Raw genomic sequence first — 17763 nt, 5'->3', positions numbered from 1 at the left:
AGAGCTTGGCTAGTTATCGAGCTACAGTTTGTACGTGCCTCAACACGAAGGGTTTAATATCTGTTCTTGCATTTCACAGAGACCTGAAACCAGAGAATATCCTTCTGGACCACGACGGTCACGTAAGGCTGACGGACTTTGGCCTTTGTAAGGAGGGCATCGCAGCCAAGAAGACGACCTCCACTTTCTGTGGAACGCCAGAGGTAAGATTAGGAGGCCAGCGGGTGTGATTTTCAACCTCACAAACAAAAGAATGCAGAGAGGGTTTTTTTTTTGTTTTGTTTTTTAGATTTCTCTCTCAAATGGCAAACATGACTCCAAAAAGTATTTAAATTACTTCAACAAAGTGACTTGCTTTCATACTATGATAACAAGAGTGAAGAAACAGATAAAGATATTCAATCTCTCAAGGACTGTATGTTATAAATCTCTTTATAGTGTTTTTGAACATATACAAAGCTTAGTTACGATATGATTTAACAGTAATAGTTCTGTGAACTAAGCAAATATCTCATGTGATTATGTATACTCCTTGTGGAGCATTATGTCTAGCATTTTGCTTTTGTTTCTAATATATTTTATTTCTGTTGGTCTCATGCCAGTGTATGGACTTGTAATCTACAACCAATAATTTTGAATCATTGTTTCTTTCAAAAGGTGTATCAGTTTGGTCAATTTTAGTCATTTTTTTAATGATTAGTTTTGTATATTATGTTATATCATCCTATGTTGTGTCTATATGTTATTATTTTTATGTTACATTACGTTTACTTGCCTATTGTTGCCTTGACAGTACCTAGCCCCAGAAGTTCTGAGGAAGCAGGAGTATGACCGCAGTGTGGACTGGTGGTGTCTGGGAGCGGTCCTCTATGAGATGATGTCAGGGCTGGTGAGTAGTGTTGGTAGGAGGAAGAAGAGGAGGAGGAGGAGGAGGAGAAGGAGGTGGAGTTGGAAGAGGAGGAGGAGGGGAAGGATGGGGAAGAGGAGGAGGAGGAAGAGGAAGAAGAGGAGATGGAGGAAGAAGAATAGGAGGAGGAGGAAGAAGGAGGAAGAGGAAGAAGATGAGGAGGAGGAGGAGGAAGAAGAGGAGGAGGAGGAGGAAGAAGAGAAGGAGGAAGAAGGAGGAGGAAGAGGGAGAAGAGGAGGAGGAGGAGGAAGAGGAAGAGGGAGGAGGAGGAGGAGGAGGAGGGAGGAGGAGGAGGAGGAAGAAGAAGGAGGAGGAAGAGGAAGAAGAGGAGGAGGAGGAAGAAGAAGGAGGAGGAAGAGGAAGAAGAGGAGGAGGAGGAGGAGGAAGAAGGAGGAGGAAGAGGAAGAAGAGGAGGAGGTGGAGGAGGAGGAAGAGGAGGAAGAAGAGGAGGAGGAAGAGGAGGAAGAGAGAGGAGGAAGAGGAGGGAGGAGGAGGAGGAGGAATCAGGATGATTGTTGTGATGATAACAAACTGATTAAGAATGTTGAAAATGTCGATGGTGAAGATTATTTTTTTGTTTCTTCTTTTTTTTGGGGGGGGGGGGTGGGGAATAGGGGATGATGATGGTCTTGATTAGGTTTTGGAAAAGAAATTCAAGAGTAAGAGAAGAGAAAGAAGGAGGAGTAGTAAGAAAGCAATGAATATAATAATATTTCTTGGTGTTAATGCAATGCTGCACACTGGCACTGGTCCGATGGTCCCTGACCAGTAAAAATCACTGTTGGACCAGTAACTTTTCCGAGAATTGACCAGTAAAACCTGGAAAGACTGGGTACCTACAGGTCGGACCAGTATAAAAAATGGGCTTGTGTGCAGCCCTGGTTAATGAGAAGAATGATGAGAAGTAGAAGATTAGCAGTGATGATAAGGGCCATGCTAATGATGATGCTAAAGAGTTGTTAGAAGAGAGCAATGAGGTTGATATATCAAGGAAGAAAAGAAGAGGAGGAGGAGAAAGAGGAGGAGGAGGAAGAAGAGGAGTAGGAATAGAAATACTCATCTCATGGTGTTGCCATTTCTCTCTTTGTGTGTAGCCTCCATTCTACAGCAGGGACACGGCCGAGATGTACGACAACATCCTCAACAAACCTCTGAGGATGAAGAGCTCGGTCTTCTCTCCCAGTGCTAAGAGCCTCCTGGAAGGGGTAAGTCCCAGAGTGGCCCCTTTTTATTAACCCGTTGAGGACAAGCTTATTTTGCTTAAACATGCATTTCCCATAGACACCTGCCAGAGTGTACTTGGGATTTGTCTTAAGCTCTTAATACTGTAAGGGGTAGTGTCATGGTGATGACAAGAATCCTACTTCCTGGTCGGCTGTTACTATAAGAAGTTGCTTTTGTAGTCAATTTGGCATCCTATCATCTTTTATGAAATTGGGCATGGGTGCCCGTAGGATGTTGTAATGATGAAACATGTGCACTCAAGGTGAGAAATTTTTTTTCATATTTGGTCTCTCAGGAGTTTTTCTCATAAATTTCTTCAATTCGCTCTTTTTGTTGCTTCAGTTACATTATTTATTTATTTATTTTTTTAATATACATATCTCCTTATGTATGTTAATTTGCATTCCTTTGATTTTGTCTTTTTGAGATTGATTTCTCTATTGAAGACCGAGGGAAGCATACTCCGGTGGTTTCGAGGCATTGAAACTTTATTTCCGCCCTGGTTAGCTGCAAATGATAACCCGTTGAGGACGAGTCCCGAGTATACTCAGGCAACCGTCTATGGGAAATGTGTGTTGCAGCAAAATCAGTCCGTCCTCATCGGGTTAATTTTAATTTTGTTATTTTTTTGTTTGTTTGTTCACAAATAGGAACTGGAAGGAGAGTTTGATGCAGTTGTTGTTGGTTTTTTGTTTTCATGCATTGCTAATGTCAGTTACCCAATGCAACACATATGACAGTTTTTGTTTTAATATACAGGAGATCCCAAAGGAAGGCTATTCTCCCTAAACAGCATTATTTAAACCAGTAAGATTGATATTTGTCATGGTTGTTGTTGGTGCTCTTGACCCATTGTTAGTCTTGTACTCCATGAGTTTCACCACACATGTTTCCTTTCCCCATGACTCTCCTGTACAGTTACTGCACAAGGAACGGAGCAAGCGGCTGGGCGCGGGAGACAAGGACTTCAAGGCCGTGAAGCACCACGAGTTCTTCTCCTCCATCAGCTGGTCAGACCTCGACGGCAAGAAGATCACGCCACCATACAACCCCCGCGTAGTGAGTTCACCCATCCTTGTGTTTCCCTGCTCCTCATATCTGTCTTTATAAGTGACCCGCCACAACAAAAGGATCTGAAAGTCGAGGTGGACAATTTTCTGAAAATGACATGACATTATTCCATTACTCTTCCGCTATAATTTCATATTAAATAACACGACTCATAAAAATACTCAGTTGCGAAGATATCGATGACTTTATTAGTGCATGTCGAGTGGTTTAGGAAATCAGTGTTTCGAGAAAGCCGCCTTCAAAGTTTTCCTTCCGACACTTTCATGATCAAGGGGAGGCAAGACAGTTTCAACCTCTTGACAATAGAAGGTATGCTCCTGGCAACCTCCTTCGATGTTCATTCAAGCTTTAATGGTGCCAGCGCTCTACGCAGGACCAATCAGTAACCAGGATGCCACGCACTAACCAATAAGATCACTCCTTCCTTGCAAGGGGCGGAGTCTAGCTGTAGCACTAAATCCAAAACCTTTGGACAAGTTTCTGTTCCATTAAAAGTCAGAAATTCATTGCCCAGAAAAATGCTTATTTCTAGCCTTTCCTTTGATCATTTAGCTTCAAAATTTCTGCAGATGATAGACGATACATTAGACTACAAAATCATGCCAAAAAACAGAAGTCTGATTGTTTTGACCGATTTTGATGATCTGACTTCAAACTCGATTTTTCTCAGCTCAGCTGTCAGTGACTTTAGGATCCTTTTGTTGTAGCGGGTCACATATTCAGTGGCCTTACTTCAAAAACATCAAACATTCATTTACTCTGCGTGGACGGCAGACATGCTACAATGATGTCACAAGATTTTGATTAAGCATCTTTTCTGTTTCTAGGAAACGAGGAGCTGATATCACCTTCAGATAAAATATTATCAGCTTCTATTTTGATCTTCAATGCTTGTCAACCCTGTTGTGGGATCTTTATCAGTAATTCTATAGTATCAGTGAGCATTAACATGACCAGGGTAACAAAAATCTATAAGAGCATGAATGGTTTCATAATGTCGATTTTGATATGGAAGTTGCACCAAATTGATATATTTTACAAGTCTACTGATTGTCGAGATTCATGATTGCAAATGGCATCATAAATTATGACTGTTTTTTGTATGCTCTTACCCTTTAGAAAAAGATGATTTTGGAAGAATATCAGTATCAACTGAAAAGTTGTATTCAGCCTTCAGCATTATCACCACCTACTGTAATTGCCCTCTTCTAATTAATTTCTGCCCCCTGATTTTTTACAGAGTGATAACATGGATGTGAAGAACATTGATCCCGAGTTTGTTCGCGAGCCCGTCCCCAACTCCGTGGGCAAGTCCGTCGACCCGAACACGGTCAGTGCCAGCGTCCAGGATGCAGACAACGTTTTCGAGGGATTCACGTATGTTCCACCAACCATCGGACTGGACGACTCGTAGGGAGGACGCCCTCTATGTATGTCGTCGCTATGGCGAGAGCTCGCAGAGGAGGGGAAATAAACTACAAAGCCCAGTGAGCCGTGGAATTGTGGGAAACCGATTGCAGCAAGCACACAGGATATGATATCACACTGTGTGTTCAGATATCATATTAGTATTTTTGACTTAAATATTCACAATGTAAAGAATAAAAGAAGGTATTATATTTAGAATAAAATATTGGTTCTATGATATACATTGTAACAGTAACGATTGCTCTTTCTGTAACATGATTTCTTGGGGTTTTTTTTAATGTTTGATGTCTTATTTATTCTTGCCTGTTTTTCATGCAATTTTGTTTTTTGGCATCACTTTGTACACCTCAAAACTTTATTGCCATTTTCAAAAATTTTTGCTTTGTAAAATCAGTGGAGTCCAACTCATTGAATTGATGTGTATTTCATGCCACTTTTGAGAATATTTTTTCAGATTATATGGCCACAGACATATCAAGTCAGAGTTGTAATTTTTTTCTTCAAATCTTGCAGTTTATATGAATAATTTTTAGCAGCTCGTTTTATCCAGATGATGTAGTTGAGTTTAACTCATGATATTGTAATATATTTTAATAATTTTTTCCTTTACTTTCCAGACAGTATTGCCGTAGATTTTTGAGGTTATGTCCAACTCACTGTCATCTCTTTTCATGACATGACTGTAGATGGTTTTGGGTTCCACCCAGCCCAGTATGATGATATGGTCAGAGTGTGTAGACGTAACGACACCTATGATGTTCGTAGACTCACATGGGAGGGGTTGTGAGGAACGCCGTTGTGACAGTAGATTGTGCAGTGATGCCAGAGACTAAAGAGGAAGATTTTTTTTTTTTTTTTTAATGCCAAAGCTGGGTTTGGACCTTGTAGCAAGATTTTGAGCCACTTAAAGGGATCTATAGTTTTGATTGAGACCTAATTTCAAATTTCTCACATTTTTTGGTGAGATAGTGAGAAACCTCTTTACTTTGTTTTTGGATGTTTCAGTCATTCCAAACCTGATTTTCATCAAATAAACTTTGAATTCCTCTTTAAATGGTATGCTCTGTACTATATCATAGGTGTTTTCTTGTTATCTTGCAAAAAGTTTAAAGCCCAATTCTCATCTCCACCAATACTGCACCATCCCTTTAAGTTTGAGCCACTGAGTTTCTGAGACTGTGCTACTGAATGCATTTACATGTGGCATGGTATTTTTCTTGTTCTCCACGCAGATTTGAAATATCATCAGAATCAGCTGTACAGCTTAAGATTCATTTCCGAATTTTGTCACTCAAAACAGATTTGCTCTTATTTGCCAGTGGTTATGTGTGGCAAGCATTTCTAGTAATGACAGAATGATTGTTGTGAATTTGCATTATGAATCTGACAAAGATTACTGTATGATAATTCAAGATAATTGACCCATATTGCAATGGTTAAAAACTTCAGATCTGTAGAGCATTTCTTTGAAAATAAACACTGGTGAGGATTTATTCTTCTTTTCTTTTGGAAAAAGCCTAAACACATGCCATAAGGACACAAAATTGATCAGTGTATCCGAGGTGTATTTGGAAAACTGGTTCCGGAAAGGATCACATTGTGATATAACAGTTCTAATGAAAAATCATGTGTTGGTGATGTGTATGATTTGAGGTGAAACTTTTGATCTCAATACAAAACATTTGTCTTCAGGATTTTTCAGCTGCCAACTCTGCAGCTGTCAGAGTAGATGGAGCTTGGGGGTATGTGCGTTTAACCCTAACTAGGCCGGGCTATTTAGGTAGTTGATAGAGCCGGGGGGGGGGCCTCCCAGGCCCCCCCTCCAGATCTCGGGCGTCGACAGCGCGATCGCGACGAAAATTGGCACACACATTGCCTATGATGTAATCTAATATACCATGAAGTTAATTTTTCAAAAAATCATCATTTATGCTAAATTATGCTAATTTATGCATGATGATGCATAAAATCAGACTATTTGGTATAAATCACAAAATAAAGCTCAAAACAGGCACATTTGTGGTGTAAATATTCTTTTTAGTGTCCTTAGCAAATGTAATTTAAAAAGATTGTGATATCAGAAATAATTCTTAAGTATTTTATTGTTTTTTTGAATTTCTTATTTATTTCTTTGTTTTTTCGACTTTATGTTTTTCATTGTTTTTTCTATGAAATTTGTCCACGACATCGCTCCGAACAAGAAAATATGTTATTCATTGATTTTAATCAATAAAACACCAAAATAATCATGCTTTTATGAAATTTGCCTGTAAGCACAGTTTGCATTGAAATTGTACACGAATTAACGTTTTTGAGCAATTTTTGGTCTGACATACATGTACATATTTATGCGTAACTTCGGAACCGTGCGCCCGGGCGTCGCAAATTTGGTGTCAAAAGATGCGGGAGACTTGAAAGAAAAAAGTCATGAAACGTCGCGGCGATAGCTTTTTGCGATTGCGATACATTGCGCGGAACGTCGAGGGGGGGCCTCGGAGGCCCCCCCCCCCCGGCCTAGTTAGGGTTAAAGTGATCAGAGGTCAAGACAAGTCAGAAGCTGATGAGAATCTGAAGAATTGCCAGCTGAAATGCATGAAGTGCATATTATTGTGCATTAAGATCAACATTTTGCACCTCAAATCAAACGAATTACCAATGCAGCAGTCTAAAATTCATATTACATTGTGATTTTGTTTGAGGGATATGGTAGTGATTATGTGTGTTTTCCTGTATATTGTCCAGCCGTTGACAAGTGTCACACTTTGAGGCGTTAAATAAACAGTTTGGACCCAACATTATGCCCTTAATACCAGTTAGAAATGCAGAGTGGGAGTTTACTAACTATCAGAAAAATCAGCAGAAATATCAGAATGTTTTTGTTGTTGTTGTTGTTTTGCAGAGAAACAAGAGCTAGACTTTCATTCAAGCAAAGCGTAAAGTCACCGAAGTAATCTCCATGATGTGTACTGAAAGTGCTCAAACACAAGGGATGTTTTTTTCTGTTGTTGTTGTTGTTGTTTTTTCATTCTCTGAATTCATGAGAGTAATCATGTTTATCATGTGAGGCAAAAGGAAAAAAAAGTAAAGCCACTAATAAAGAATCAAGGGGAAAATGGACAGATTTTAGTAAAATTTGTCCCCCCAAAAATGTACAGATTTGATCATGTGACATTCTATGAGACTTGCATAGTAGTGCCAAGATAATTCAGGGTGTATGTATGATAGTGTGTGTATATATGTAAATGATTTAATAAAGATTTACACAATCTTCATTAGAAAGAAGGAATGATTATGCCATGTTGCAAAATGTTAACATGTTATTAAATGCTGTGTACGTATTCAGAGTATATATGATAGGTGCCTATGAATTTGTACGGCTTTATTTTCTTCTTTCTTTGACAGTAACTTTTAATAGAGTGAGGTCCCTTTCTCGTAAGAATGAGGGCTGGCATACCACAGGAATATGTATGTATTGGACTATTAACAATGATTTGTTGGTTCTATTTGTTGTATTTCCTTCTGCGATGATTTGTATCCATTTATTTCTTTTATTTTTGTTCATAGACTACTGGTATATTGTATGTCTGAGGTTTTGACACCGCTTTCCCCCGCAATCAATGAAGATACCGTTCAGTGTGCAGTAAGTTGTCTCGAAAGTTGGTCAGTGCGAGCATGGTAACATGGGGAACCAAAAGCTACTGCTTTGTTTATAGTCAAAATTGGCCAGTACATAATATCACTTCTAAGATCCTAAGATGTCTGGCTTGCAGGGGGGGGGGGGGGGAATGATGTTATATTTTGCCCCAATAAAAACAAACAAAAAGTGAAAAAAACAAGGGAACAAAAAACAACAGAAATAACTCTGTCTTTGTTTTGATCGAGGTAAATGATTGAATTACTAGTAACTGATCTTTTTTTCTTGGTTATCAGATAAAGGTAAACATTGCAGTCGCACTTATTTCAAAGTCTTAGGAAACTGTTTAGAAGCGTCGATTCTTCAGGAATTATTCCATGCGAACACGAAAGAAGAAAACTAGCAATGTCTCTGCTAAACCTGCTGCATTCAGAGACAAATTTGATGAAAATGGTGACGCACACAGACTATTGCATTGAGAAAGACGTGTTTCAACGTTGTTTCAAAGTTTGCCAAATCAAATATTAATCACAATAATAATGATAATGCTTTCCGATTCTTCCTCTTTCTATTCGTTTTGTGTTGCTTTAGTTCGACATGCTTTCAAATTAGATTCCTACATTCACCATTATGATTTCAATTAGAGTTTAGAGATAGTGTGTTGCCTGGTTTTGTCATTGATCAACCATGCTTTTTACCTTCTTTCATTATCTCCTACGTTGTATATGTAACTCTTCAGCAATACAATTTTCTTGTTTTGTTTATTTGCATTCATGCATTTGAGCTTCATTTCCTTCAAACATGCTCAAATGCACTAGTGTGCCAAATTTGACTTGATGCTCTTTTTTTGTTCTTTCTTATAAATTTCTCAATACTATGCTTCCATCCCTGATGAAAATTGTGAACAGGTTTTCATCTAATGTAGGCACCTTTGCCAAGGAACAAATTGGAATGCATTTTCTCACTGTAACAAATGTATGTAGTACCAGGGGCACAGGTATTAGATTGAGGACATATCAAATGTTTGAAAGAGTGTATGCCTCAGTTCATATTAATTCTCGGTATTGCCAATACGTAGGTGCCGTGAGCAGAGCAGCGTTCTAGATGCATTATGGGATAGCTCAGGGGACAAACTTGCCCCGGTTTTGGCTGCACATGCACTCAGATCACGCTCTCAGTGGTATTTTTTGTTGAAGATTTCTTCACTTCCATCATGTGACCAGCACATTGAAGCCTACGTAGCAGTAGTAAACCATGGCTCTAGTTACCGCAAATCAATAAAATTTAGAAACTTTCAACTCTTTTAAGCTGAATTATAGCCCAGAAAAAAGGAGTAACAATGGAAAAGCAGTCAAATAACTCCATTGAATCTTATGGGAACTGCGACTTGCGCGAGACAACCGGAAGCAAACAATGGCACTGAGGAATCCCACAGTGCATCTGTGACAGGGCTCTTCGGCGTGCGCAGAAGTTTTCTGCGCATTGGCGATGCCGAGAATTCCCTGTTGAATCATGCTCTCTCCACGTGCGGTAATGAGAGCAAATAATTTCCCTTTGATTTCTATGTGCTTTGAATCGACTTCAAATAGCATCCTTAGCAAAGAGTTTTCATTTTTTAGAAGTGTGACTTCCTTGTGCACCAATTTTTCTGTCATGGGCACAACTTTTTATGACTGCAAGTCCCATATTCTTTCTTTGCATATTTGTTTCTACGTAGCTGCATGCCATTTTTGTTCATAATGTTGTTGAAACAAGGTGTAGCTGCATCGGCATTTCCCACCGTAGAAAATAATGTATGCATTTTAATTTGAATTATATTTTGAAATCTACTTCAACTTTGTATCAGTTTTTTGCCCTAAGAGTAAATATAAAGATATTTTTAAAATTTATCTATGGAAACTGTATTATGATGGTGTGCATAAACACATTTGTATGTGTGTGTGTGTGTGTGTGTGTGTGATAGTGTGTTTGTATGTGTCTGTGTGTGAGTGTGTGTGAGTATGTGTGTCTGTGAGAGTTTAAATGGATGTAAATATAGAACAAAGAAAAAACAATTCCTTTAATGCTCTGATTGTGCGGTCTCGCGATTGAATTTCACTTGTCATTCAGTAACCTGTAAATATTTGTAGATTACAGCAAGTGTGAATCAATGACCATGGAACAGATTTGTTTAAGTCAGGAAGCGTGTTTTTCCGTTTTGTTTTTGTAGAAAGAGTCATCTGAATTTATTATGTGTGTTTATGTGTGTATGTGTATGTGTGTGTGTATGTGTGTGTGGGTGTGTGTGTGTTAAACAAGTATTACTCATCTCAAACCACGTAGCATGAATCAACATCGTGGCAGTAAAATGCCTCCTCCTCCTCACCAAGCCACATACTTGTGTGTAACATGGAGGGTAGTTCGATGGCAGCTTTTCAGCTTTGGTTACAAGCTGAGAAGCAGAGAAGGTTTTTACATGTCTGTGTATTGGATTGGATAACTCAAAAAAAGAAGAAGCAAACATTGACTATTATGCTTTCTGTCGCATGTCTTGTCATTTGAAGACGTGTGCAGGCGTGAGTCATAATTTTGATTGTATTATATTTTCTTGTTGGTTATACCATGTTCCGAAGAAGTAATTTGAGTCATATTTTTCAGCTGTTTTGACTGACATTGAGTGATTGCTGTTTCTCAAAAAAAAAAAGATGGGCCAAATCTGTACAGTTCGTAATGGCGTTTATTTCAAGTGATGTTTAAATGGTGATATGTTGTTCTTCGCTGTTCAATTATGATGGGCCGATGATTCTTTTACGAGTTGGGTTTGGAAGCGTTTGTGGATATCCATTTGCTGTTTAAAAAAGAGAGAGAAAGTTTTATGGAAATACTAATGTGAATGTTGCCCACAAAAAGAGACAATGGACAAGTTGGAGACTTCATCTAGCTTACACAGAGTGTTGAAATAATTCAAGAAATGAGTTAGGCTTTCTGAAAGATTCACCATTATGTGAACTGTATGCAGATCCTACCAGACTTCTGGCAGCAGATGGTGTAGCAAGACACCTGCTGTACTGCCAACTGTGGTAGTAGTCTGAAGGATGATTGGTCATCCCCCCCCCCCCTCTTTCCATTCGTTCAGGGGCCATCTGGATCAAAGGCTAGCGTCTTATGTTATAGGCGTATTGTGTCCACCAGTTTGAAAAAAAAAATGGGAAGACAAGATTTTCTTTTTAATTCAAAGCAAAAATAAACTAAAGGGATAAATTAGTTGATTGATCGGTAGTGCAATAAACCATTAAACCCCAATCTTTTAGCTCGACACTGACACTCCATATAGCATGATATTGACACTCCTTAACACATTATACAATATTAAATGGGTTAGTCAAATACCGGTTAGTGATTGGCTAAACAGAGTCACGTGATGGAGGTACATTCGTTATGTTCGCCCATGGGGCGAACATTCTTGGTAATGTTCTCCCATGGGGAAAACATTTTCACGTAACAAATGACAGAAGGCCTAGGACCGCGCGCGCATAGTGAATTTGGCTCTGCGCGAGCGAGCGATCGAGTGCGTTGTGCTGCATGCTGGTGGTTGCAAAGACCGTACACTGAATCTCTACGATCTTTAGTGGTTGACGTTGACGTATTTGACTAACCCATATAATATAACAGATGATGACTTTTATTGTCGGGAAGATGTACCGAACGTTCCACCCTCGGAGTTTCAAATGCTATTTCGGGAGGCTGTAAGTCCCTCAATAGCATTTCAAACCCTTCGGGTGGAACATTCGGTATGTTCCCTCCCCCGCCAGTCATCGTCAATTATTGATGTCACATCGTTGGTAGTGGTATCATTTTGATATAGACCAATGGGATTTCTGTATTTTGTTCCTCACATTTCAAAATATTTTTGATAGGGTCTGTGTGAAAACAACTAACAGAGTATCAATATTTGTGTGGATGAGCAAGTTTTTTATTGAGCCTACTGTTTTGTGCCATTCGAGGATGACGTATCTTAGAGAAGCACACACTTTGCCAGCGGTATGCAAGACACGTTCTTGCTTGATTTTTGTGTAAGCATTGTTTTTTTGTTCCCTCTGGGAAGGTGAATTACGTGTTATTAATAAAAATGGTCTGATCTTTTATCATTTAATGTGTGAAAGTAGTGTTTCACCCATGTTGTGATTCTTGTTCTGTTTTGATAGAAAACTGTAAGCTTTGCTGTGGTATTCTCAATTAATTGGAAAAAAGAAATTACAAAAGGCTTAATAAAAATCAGGTTTTGTGAATGAGAGTTTCAGCAAGCTCCCCAATACTCCGAAGAATGTCTGTGAAAAGGAAGATTGTATAGGACAAACACTAAAAACGGGTATTTCCTTTCATAATTGTTCACTAAAGTCTCTTTCTTGTGTTGGTGCAGTTTGGTTGTTTGAAGCAAACCTTGCATGTGATATGTTTGAAGATAAACGTATATCACGCTTCAATCATGGTCATTTTGTCACATTCTCTCCCTCTATTTCCATGCAGAAGACATGTTCTTTTTGTTCTAAATTTGTTAGAATCTTGATCAAGATGTACAGTGAGAAGAGGAGTTTGAATGTGCAGACAAATCTATATTATGCAATGTTGAACGCTAAATGTAAAATTGCACTGCTGGCATCCTTTTTTTTTTTGAGTTTTTTAGCTCGTACACTGATCACAATTTTCTTGAATTTTGTAGTTCTTCTGTTTGTATGCATTTTGATTTTTTTTTCTTCTCATGTTGTGCCAGAAGATTTGAAAAAAAAAAAAGTGGAATATTGTAAACTTTAAGGATATGGTGACTTTTAAGAAGGAAAAATTTGATTAGTGACAGGTACTACTAATTCTTTTAATTTTGTGGAGTTTCATCGTTGGAATTTTATTTCCATTCAGTATCATGAATTCATCATTAACTCGAAATAGAAAAAGATGTTCAGGTATTTTATAAGGGGTTTTCATTCTATGCATTCTTCGTTCTTCATTTCACCCATATTTTCCAGTCGTCTCCATGAAGATGACCATATGTGCGAGTAAAACAGCAATTACATGAATCATCTTCACAACAAATTTTGCGTGAAGAATATGAGGATTGTAATTATGTTGGGCCATATTTGGTTGTTTCTCCACTTTCTTGTCTTGTATGATATCCGTTGTCAATGTTGGATGCTCAGTGTATAGGTTTATCGGGGGTTTTCATGTCAGAAACTTATTTGCCCCCATGATTTATGATGTCTTCTATCATAATCAAATGAATCAATAACTAGTACAATTCCTCAAGATCCAAGCTTTTATCCTATTTCGCTCTAGCTATTCTTTGTCTTTTTCTTCAAACGTGATCGGGACTTAATTATTATGTCTCTTGGTTCTTTTCATATGACAATACATTTGCATATAGTCCTAATGTGTCATAGACTAACTTGGGGAATACATATTTAAATAGTAAATGCCCTAGCAAACGTTCCTTTTCATTCTTTTTTTTTCTGGGGGTATGGTGTAAGCAGCATTGTATTTTAATCCATACCAGATATTGTATGATTTTTACCATACTTCGTACGAAGACATTATAAAGCATAGGTATCTATTTCCAGCCAAGAGGGAATGTGTACTTTTTGTGATTGATTTCATTGATGCTCACCCTGTGATTGTAAGCAGATGGATGTTTATTTCATTACACAAAAAGAGTTGCCATGGTTACTGTATCCCTGTGTTGGTGACATACAATTGTTCCCACTCATGTGAGGAAGTCTAGATCAGATATGAAAGAGCCATGTTACTCGAGATGTGGACAGAGCGATGTAATAAATATTTTTGTATAATCAACTGGCGTTTTCATCATGATTGTGGTTAATTTTGTCTTCTCTGGTCTTTTATGTTTTTATACCCCCACCCACACATGGTGTGTAGGGGGGGTATATAGGAATCACTCTGAGGTCGGGTGGCCGGTCGGTTGGCCGGTCGGTCGGTCGGTCGGTCGGTCAGTCGGTCGGTCGGTCGGGCGGGCGGTCGGGCGGTCGGTCCGTTGCAAAATCTTGTGGGTCGAACTCCTCTCTCATTTTTTGAGCAATTGACCCCAAATTTGGCATGTGTGACCGCTATCAAAGATAGATGTGCAAGACACCTTTTTCGTTAGTATCGCGTAATGCGTTGCCATGGCAACGGCATATTTTCGTAAAAACTTGTGGATCGAACTACTCTCTCATTTCTTGAGCAATTATCCCCAAATTTAGCATGTATGACTGCTATCAAAGGGAGATGTGCAAGACTCCTTTTTCGTTAGTATTGCATAATGAGTTGCCATGGCAACGGCAAATTTTTAAAAAATCTAACAAAATGTTGTGGATCGAACTCCTCTCTCATTTTTTGAGCAATTGACCCCAAATTTGGCATATGTGACTGCTATCAAAGGTAGATGTGCAAGACACCTTTTTCATTAGTATCGCATAATGCGTTGCCATGGTAACGGCATATTTTCATAAAAACTTGTGGATCGAACAACTTTCTCATTTTTTGAGCAATTAACTTCAAATTTGGCATGTATGACCACTATCACAGGCAGATGTTCAAGAGACCTATTTCGTGAGTATTTTGTAATGCGTTGCCATGGCAACGGAAGATTTTCATAAAAATCTTACAAAATGTGGATTGCTCTACTCTCTTAGTTTTGTAGCAATTCAGTTTGAATTTGGGATTATGCGATCAATGTAATGTATATTTGTGCAAAACACATTTGATGTGTGTGGTAATGAATATGTTGCCATGGCAACAGTATTTTTTTTTACCAATCATACAAAAATGTGTGGATTAGCCTAACTCCTTTAGTTTTCAAGCATTTGGCTTAAAAATTGGCACATGTGACCACTATTGTATGTAGATGTGCATATTTACTCTTTCGTCATTCTTGATCAATGTGTTGCCATGGTAACAGCATAGTTTGAATGAAAATCATACGAAAATATTGTGGATTCAATTAACTCCCTCAGTGTTAGAGCATTTGACTTGAAATTTGGCACACATGACCACTATAGTATATAGATGTGCAAACGTAATCTTTTGTGAGTGTTGAGCAATGCGTTGCCATGGTAACAGCTTTTGTTTACAAAAAAACATACAAAAATATTGTGGATTCAGCTAACTTCATTTAGTCTTCGAGCATTTAGCTAGAAATTTGGCACACATGACCACTGTGATACGTAGATGTGCAAAGGTAATCTTTCGTCAGTGGTGATCAGTGAGTTGCCATGGTAACAGCATATTTTGAATTAAAATCATACAAAAATATTGTGGATTCAGTTAGTTCCCTCACTCTTTGAGCATTTGGCTTGAAATTTGGCACATGCAACCACTATAACATGTAGATGTGCAAACTTAACCTTTCGTCAGTGGTGAACTATGGGTTGCCATGGTAACAGCAGCTTTTCACTAAAATGCATACAAAAATATTGTGGATTCAGGTAACTACCTCAGTCTTTGAGCATTTAGCTTGAAATTTGGCACATGTGACCACTATAGTACGTAGATGAGCATACATAGTCTTTGGTCATTGTTGATCAATGTGTTGCCATGGTAACAGTATATTTTGAATGAAAATCATGCGAAAATATTGTGGATTCAGTTAACTCCCTCAGTCTTTGAGCATTTGGCTTGAAATTTGGCATATGTGACCGCTATAGCATACAGATGTTCAAACTTAATCTGTCATTATTGTTGAACAATGCGTTGCCATGGTAACAACATTTTTTCACCAAAAAGCATGTGGATTCCGCCAACTTTCTCAGTGTTTGAGCATTTAGCTTGAAATTTGGCACACGCGACCACTATGGTACGTAGATGTGCAAACTTAATCTTTTGTCATTGTTGATCATTGTGTTGCCATGGTAACAGCATAGTTTGAACGAAAATCATATAAAGATATTGTGGATTCCGGTAACTCCCTCAGTCTTTGAGCATTTGGCTTGAAATTTGGCACATGCAACCATTGTAGTACAGAGATATGCAAACTTTGTATTTCATCATTGTTGAACAATGTGTTGCCATGGTAACAGTGCATTTTGAATGAAAATCACACAAACATTTCGATTAGATCCTAACTCCCTCTGTTTAGAGCATTTGGCTTCATATTTGACACATGTTACCTCTACATTACCTAGATGTACAAAAACTCTTTTGTCATTGTGGAAAATGTGTTGCCATGGTAACAGTGTATTTTGAAGGAAAATGATACACAAATATTGTGAATTCAACTAAGCCCCTCATCCTGTTAGCATTTGGCTTGAAATTTGGCACATGTGACGGCTATGATATATAGTTGTGCAAACTTCATTTTTTTTCTTAATATCCAACCTTGTGTTGCCATGGTTACACAATTTTTAATAAAAACCATAGAAATCGTCAGTTTATTTTTCTTGCTCACTCAGTTTTTGAGCACTTGACTTGAGATGTGAGACATTTGACTAACAGTGAACAATACATTTATTAACTGTTGAACAGTGCATTGCCATGGGTTTTTTTTTTTCATTAAAAAGTGTTAAAAAATCTTGGTTGAGCTAATTTCCTCAGTTGTGGGTGGGGGTATATTAATCACAATGAGTGATAGTTCTAGTTTAATCAGACATTCTATGGAAGCTTATTGTCACCATCCACTGGCGTATTATCATTGGATGGTACACACTTTTTTTTCTGAATTTTTTTGTAAATATTCTTTTAGTGATCCGGCAAATCAATCATAATGCCAGTAATTATTACATTTCTGACAATGTACATTACTTTTTCTACAGTTAATGTTTTCATTAAGACAATCAAATCATACCATCACACACACACACACATATATGAAGAGTTTGTTCGCAAAAACCGATCAGTCCATATTTGCCAAATGGAGATATTTGCGATTAAAAGTCAACAAAAATAAAGAGAATATAAGAAATTTTTTGTTTCTTTTGACCATAACTTCAAAAATGTACCTTAATGTGTAGTGACCAATATCTGTATCATCTAAAAGGTATTATTTTGTACTTTATGACAGAGGCCGTAACTCAAAATGTTCAAAAATGGACTTATCGGTTTTTGCGAACGAACTCTTCATATATTTATATATATATATATATATATATATTTTTTTTTTTTTTTTTTTTTTTTTGTACCAAATGCTTCTGTCATCTTGGGAAGAATAATATAATTGAGACAATGAAGACAGTAGATGTTGCAGGATGCCGGCTGGTGGTAGACGCTTTCAACCTTAGGTCTTCGTCAGCTTCATTGTCTGTTCATACAAAGTGGAATATGGAATAGAGATTTTTGAGCGTAACAAACCATAATGGAGTAATGAACATAAATACATGGTGTGTAGTTGCAGCATGAGTTAACGTCTTCAGAACATACTTGGCAACATTATTTAGAAATATCAATATGTTACATATATTTACTGATAGTAATATATTGTGTATTGTTTTGTAATTGCTAAATATGTTGCCAAGCGTGTTCTGAAAGTAGGCATACAGGG

At 37.9% G+C, this 17763-nt stretch overlaps 1 protein-coding gene across 2 annotated transcripts in view; it reads left to right on the top strand.

Moving 5' to 3' along the window:
- The window catches only part of LOC139744350 (serine/threonine-protein kinase Sgk1-like), a 126330-nt gene extending 119694 nt beyond the window's left edge, over nucleotides 1–6636 (top strand). For both annotated transcript variants that reach the window (XM_071654793.1, XM_071654794.1), the window contains 5 exons: nucleotides 80–203; nucleotides 794–889; nucleotides 2002–2112; nucleotides 3050–3190; nucleotides 4443–6636. In XM_071654793.1, coding sequence (XP_071510894.1) covers nucleotides 80–203; nucleotides 794–889; nucleotides 2002–2112; nucleotides 3050–3190; nucleotides 4443–4616 — 646 coding nt within the window. In that variant the 3' untranslated portion in view covers nucleotides 4617–6636. The remainder of the gene's footprint in view (nucleotides 1–79; nucleotides 204–793; nucleotides 890–2001; nucleotides 2113–3049; nucleotides 3191–4442) is intronic.
- Nucleotides 6637–17763: the final 11127 nt, after the last annotated feature.

Source organism: Diadema antillarum, unplaced genomic scaffold (assembly GCF_040938485.1).
Source record: "Diadema antillarum isolate AM-2024a unplaced genomic scaffold, OU_Dant_1.0 seq00001161_RagTag, whole genome shotgun sequence".
In the NCBI taxonomy this organism is placed as follows: domain Eukaryota; kingdom Metazoa; phylum Echinodermata; class Echinoidea; order Diadematoida; family Diadematidae; genus Diadema; species Diadema antillarum.
The sequence above is the reverse complement of the archived record's forward strand: the minus strand, read 5'-3'. Positions and strand labels throughout refer to the sequence as shown.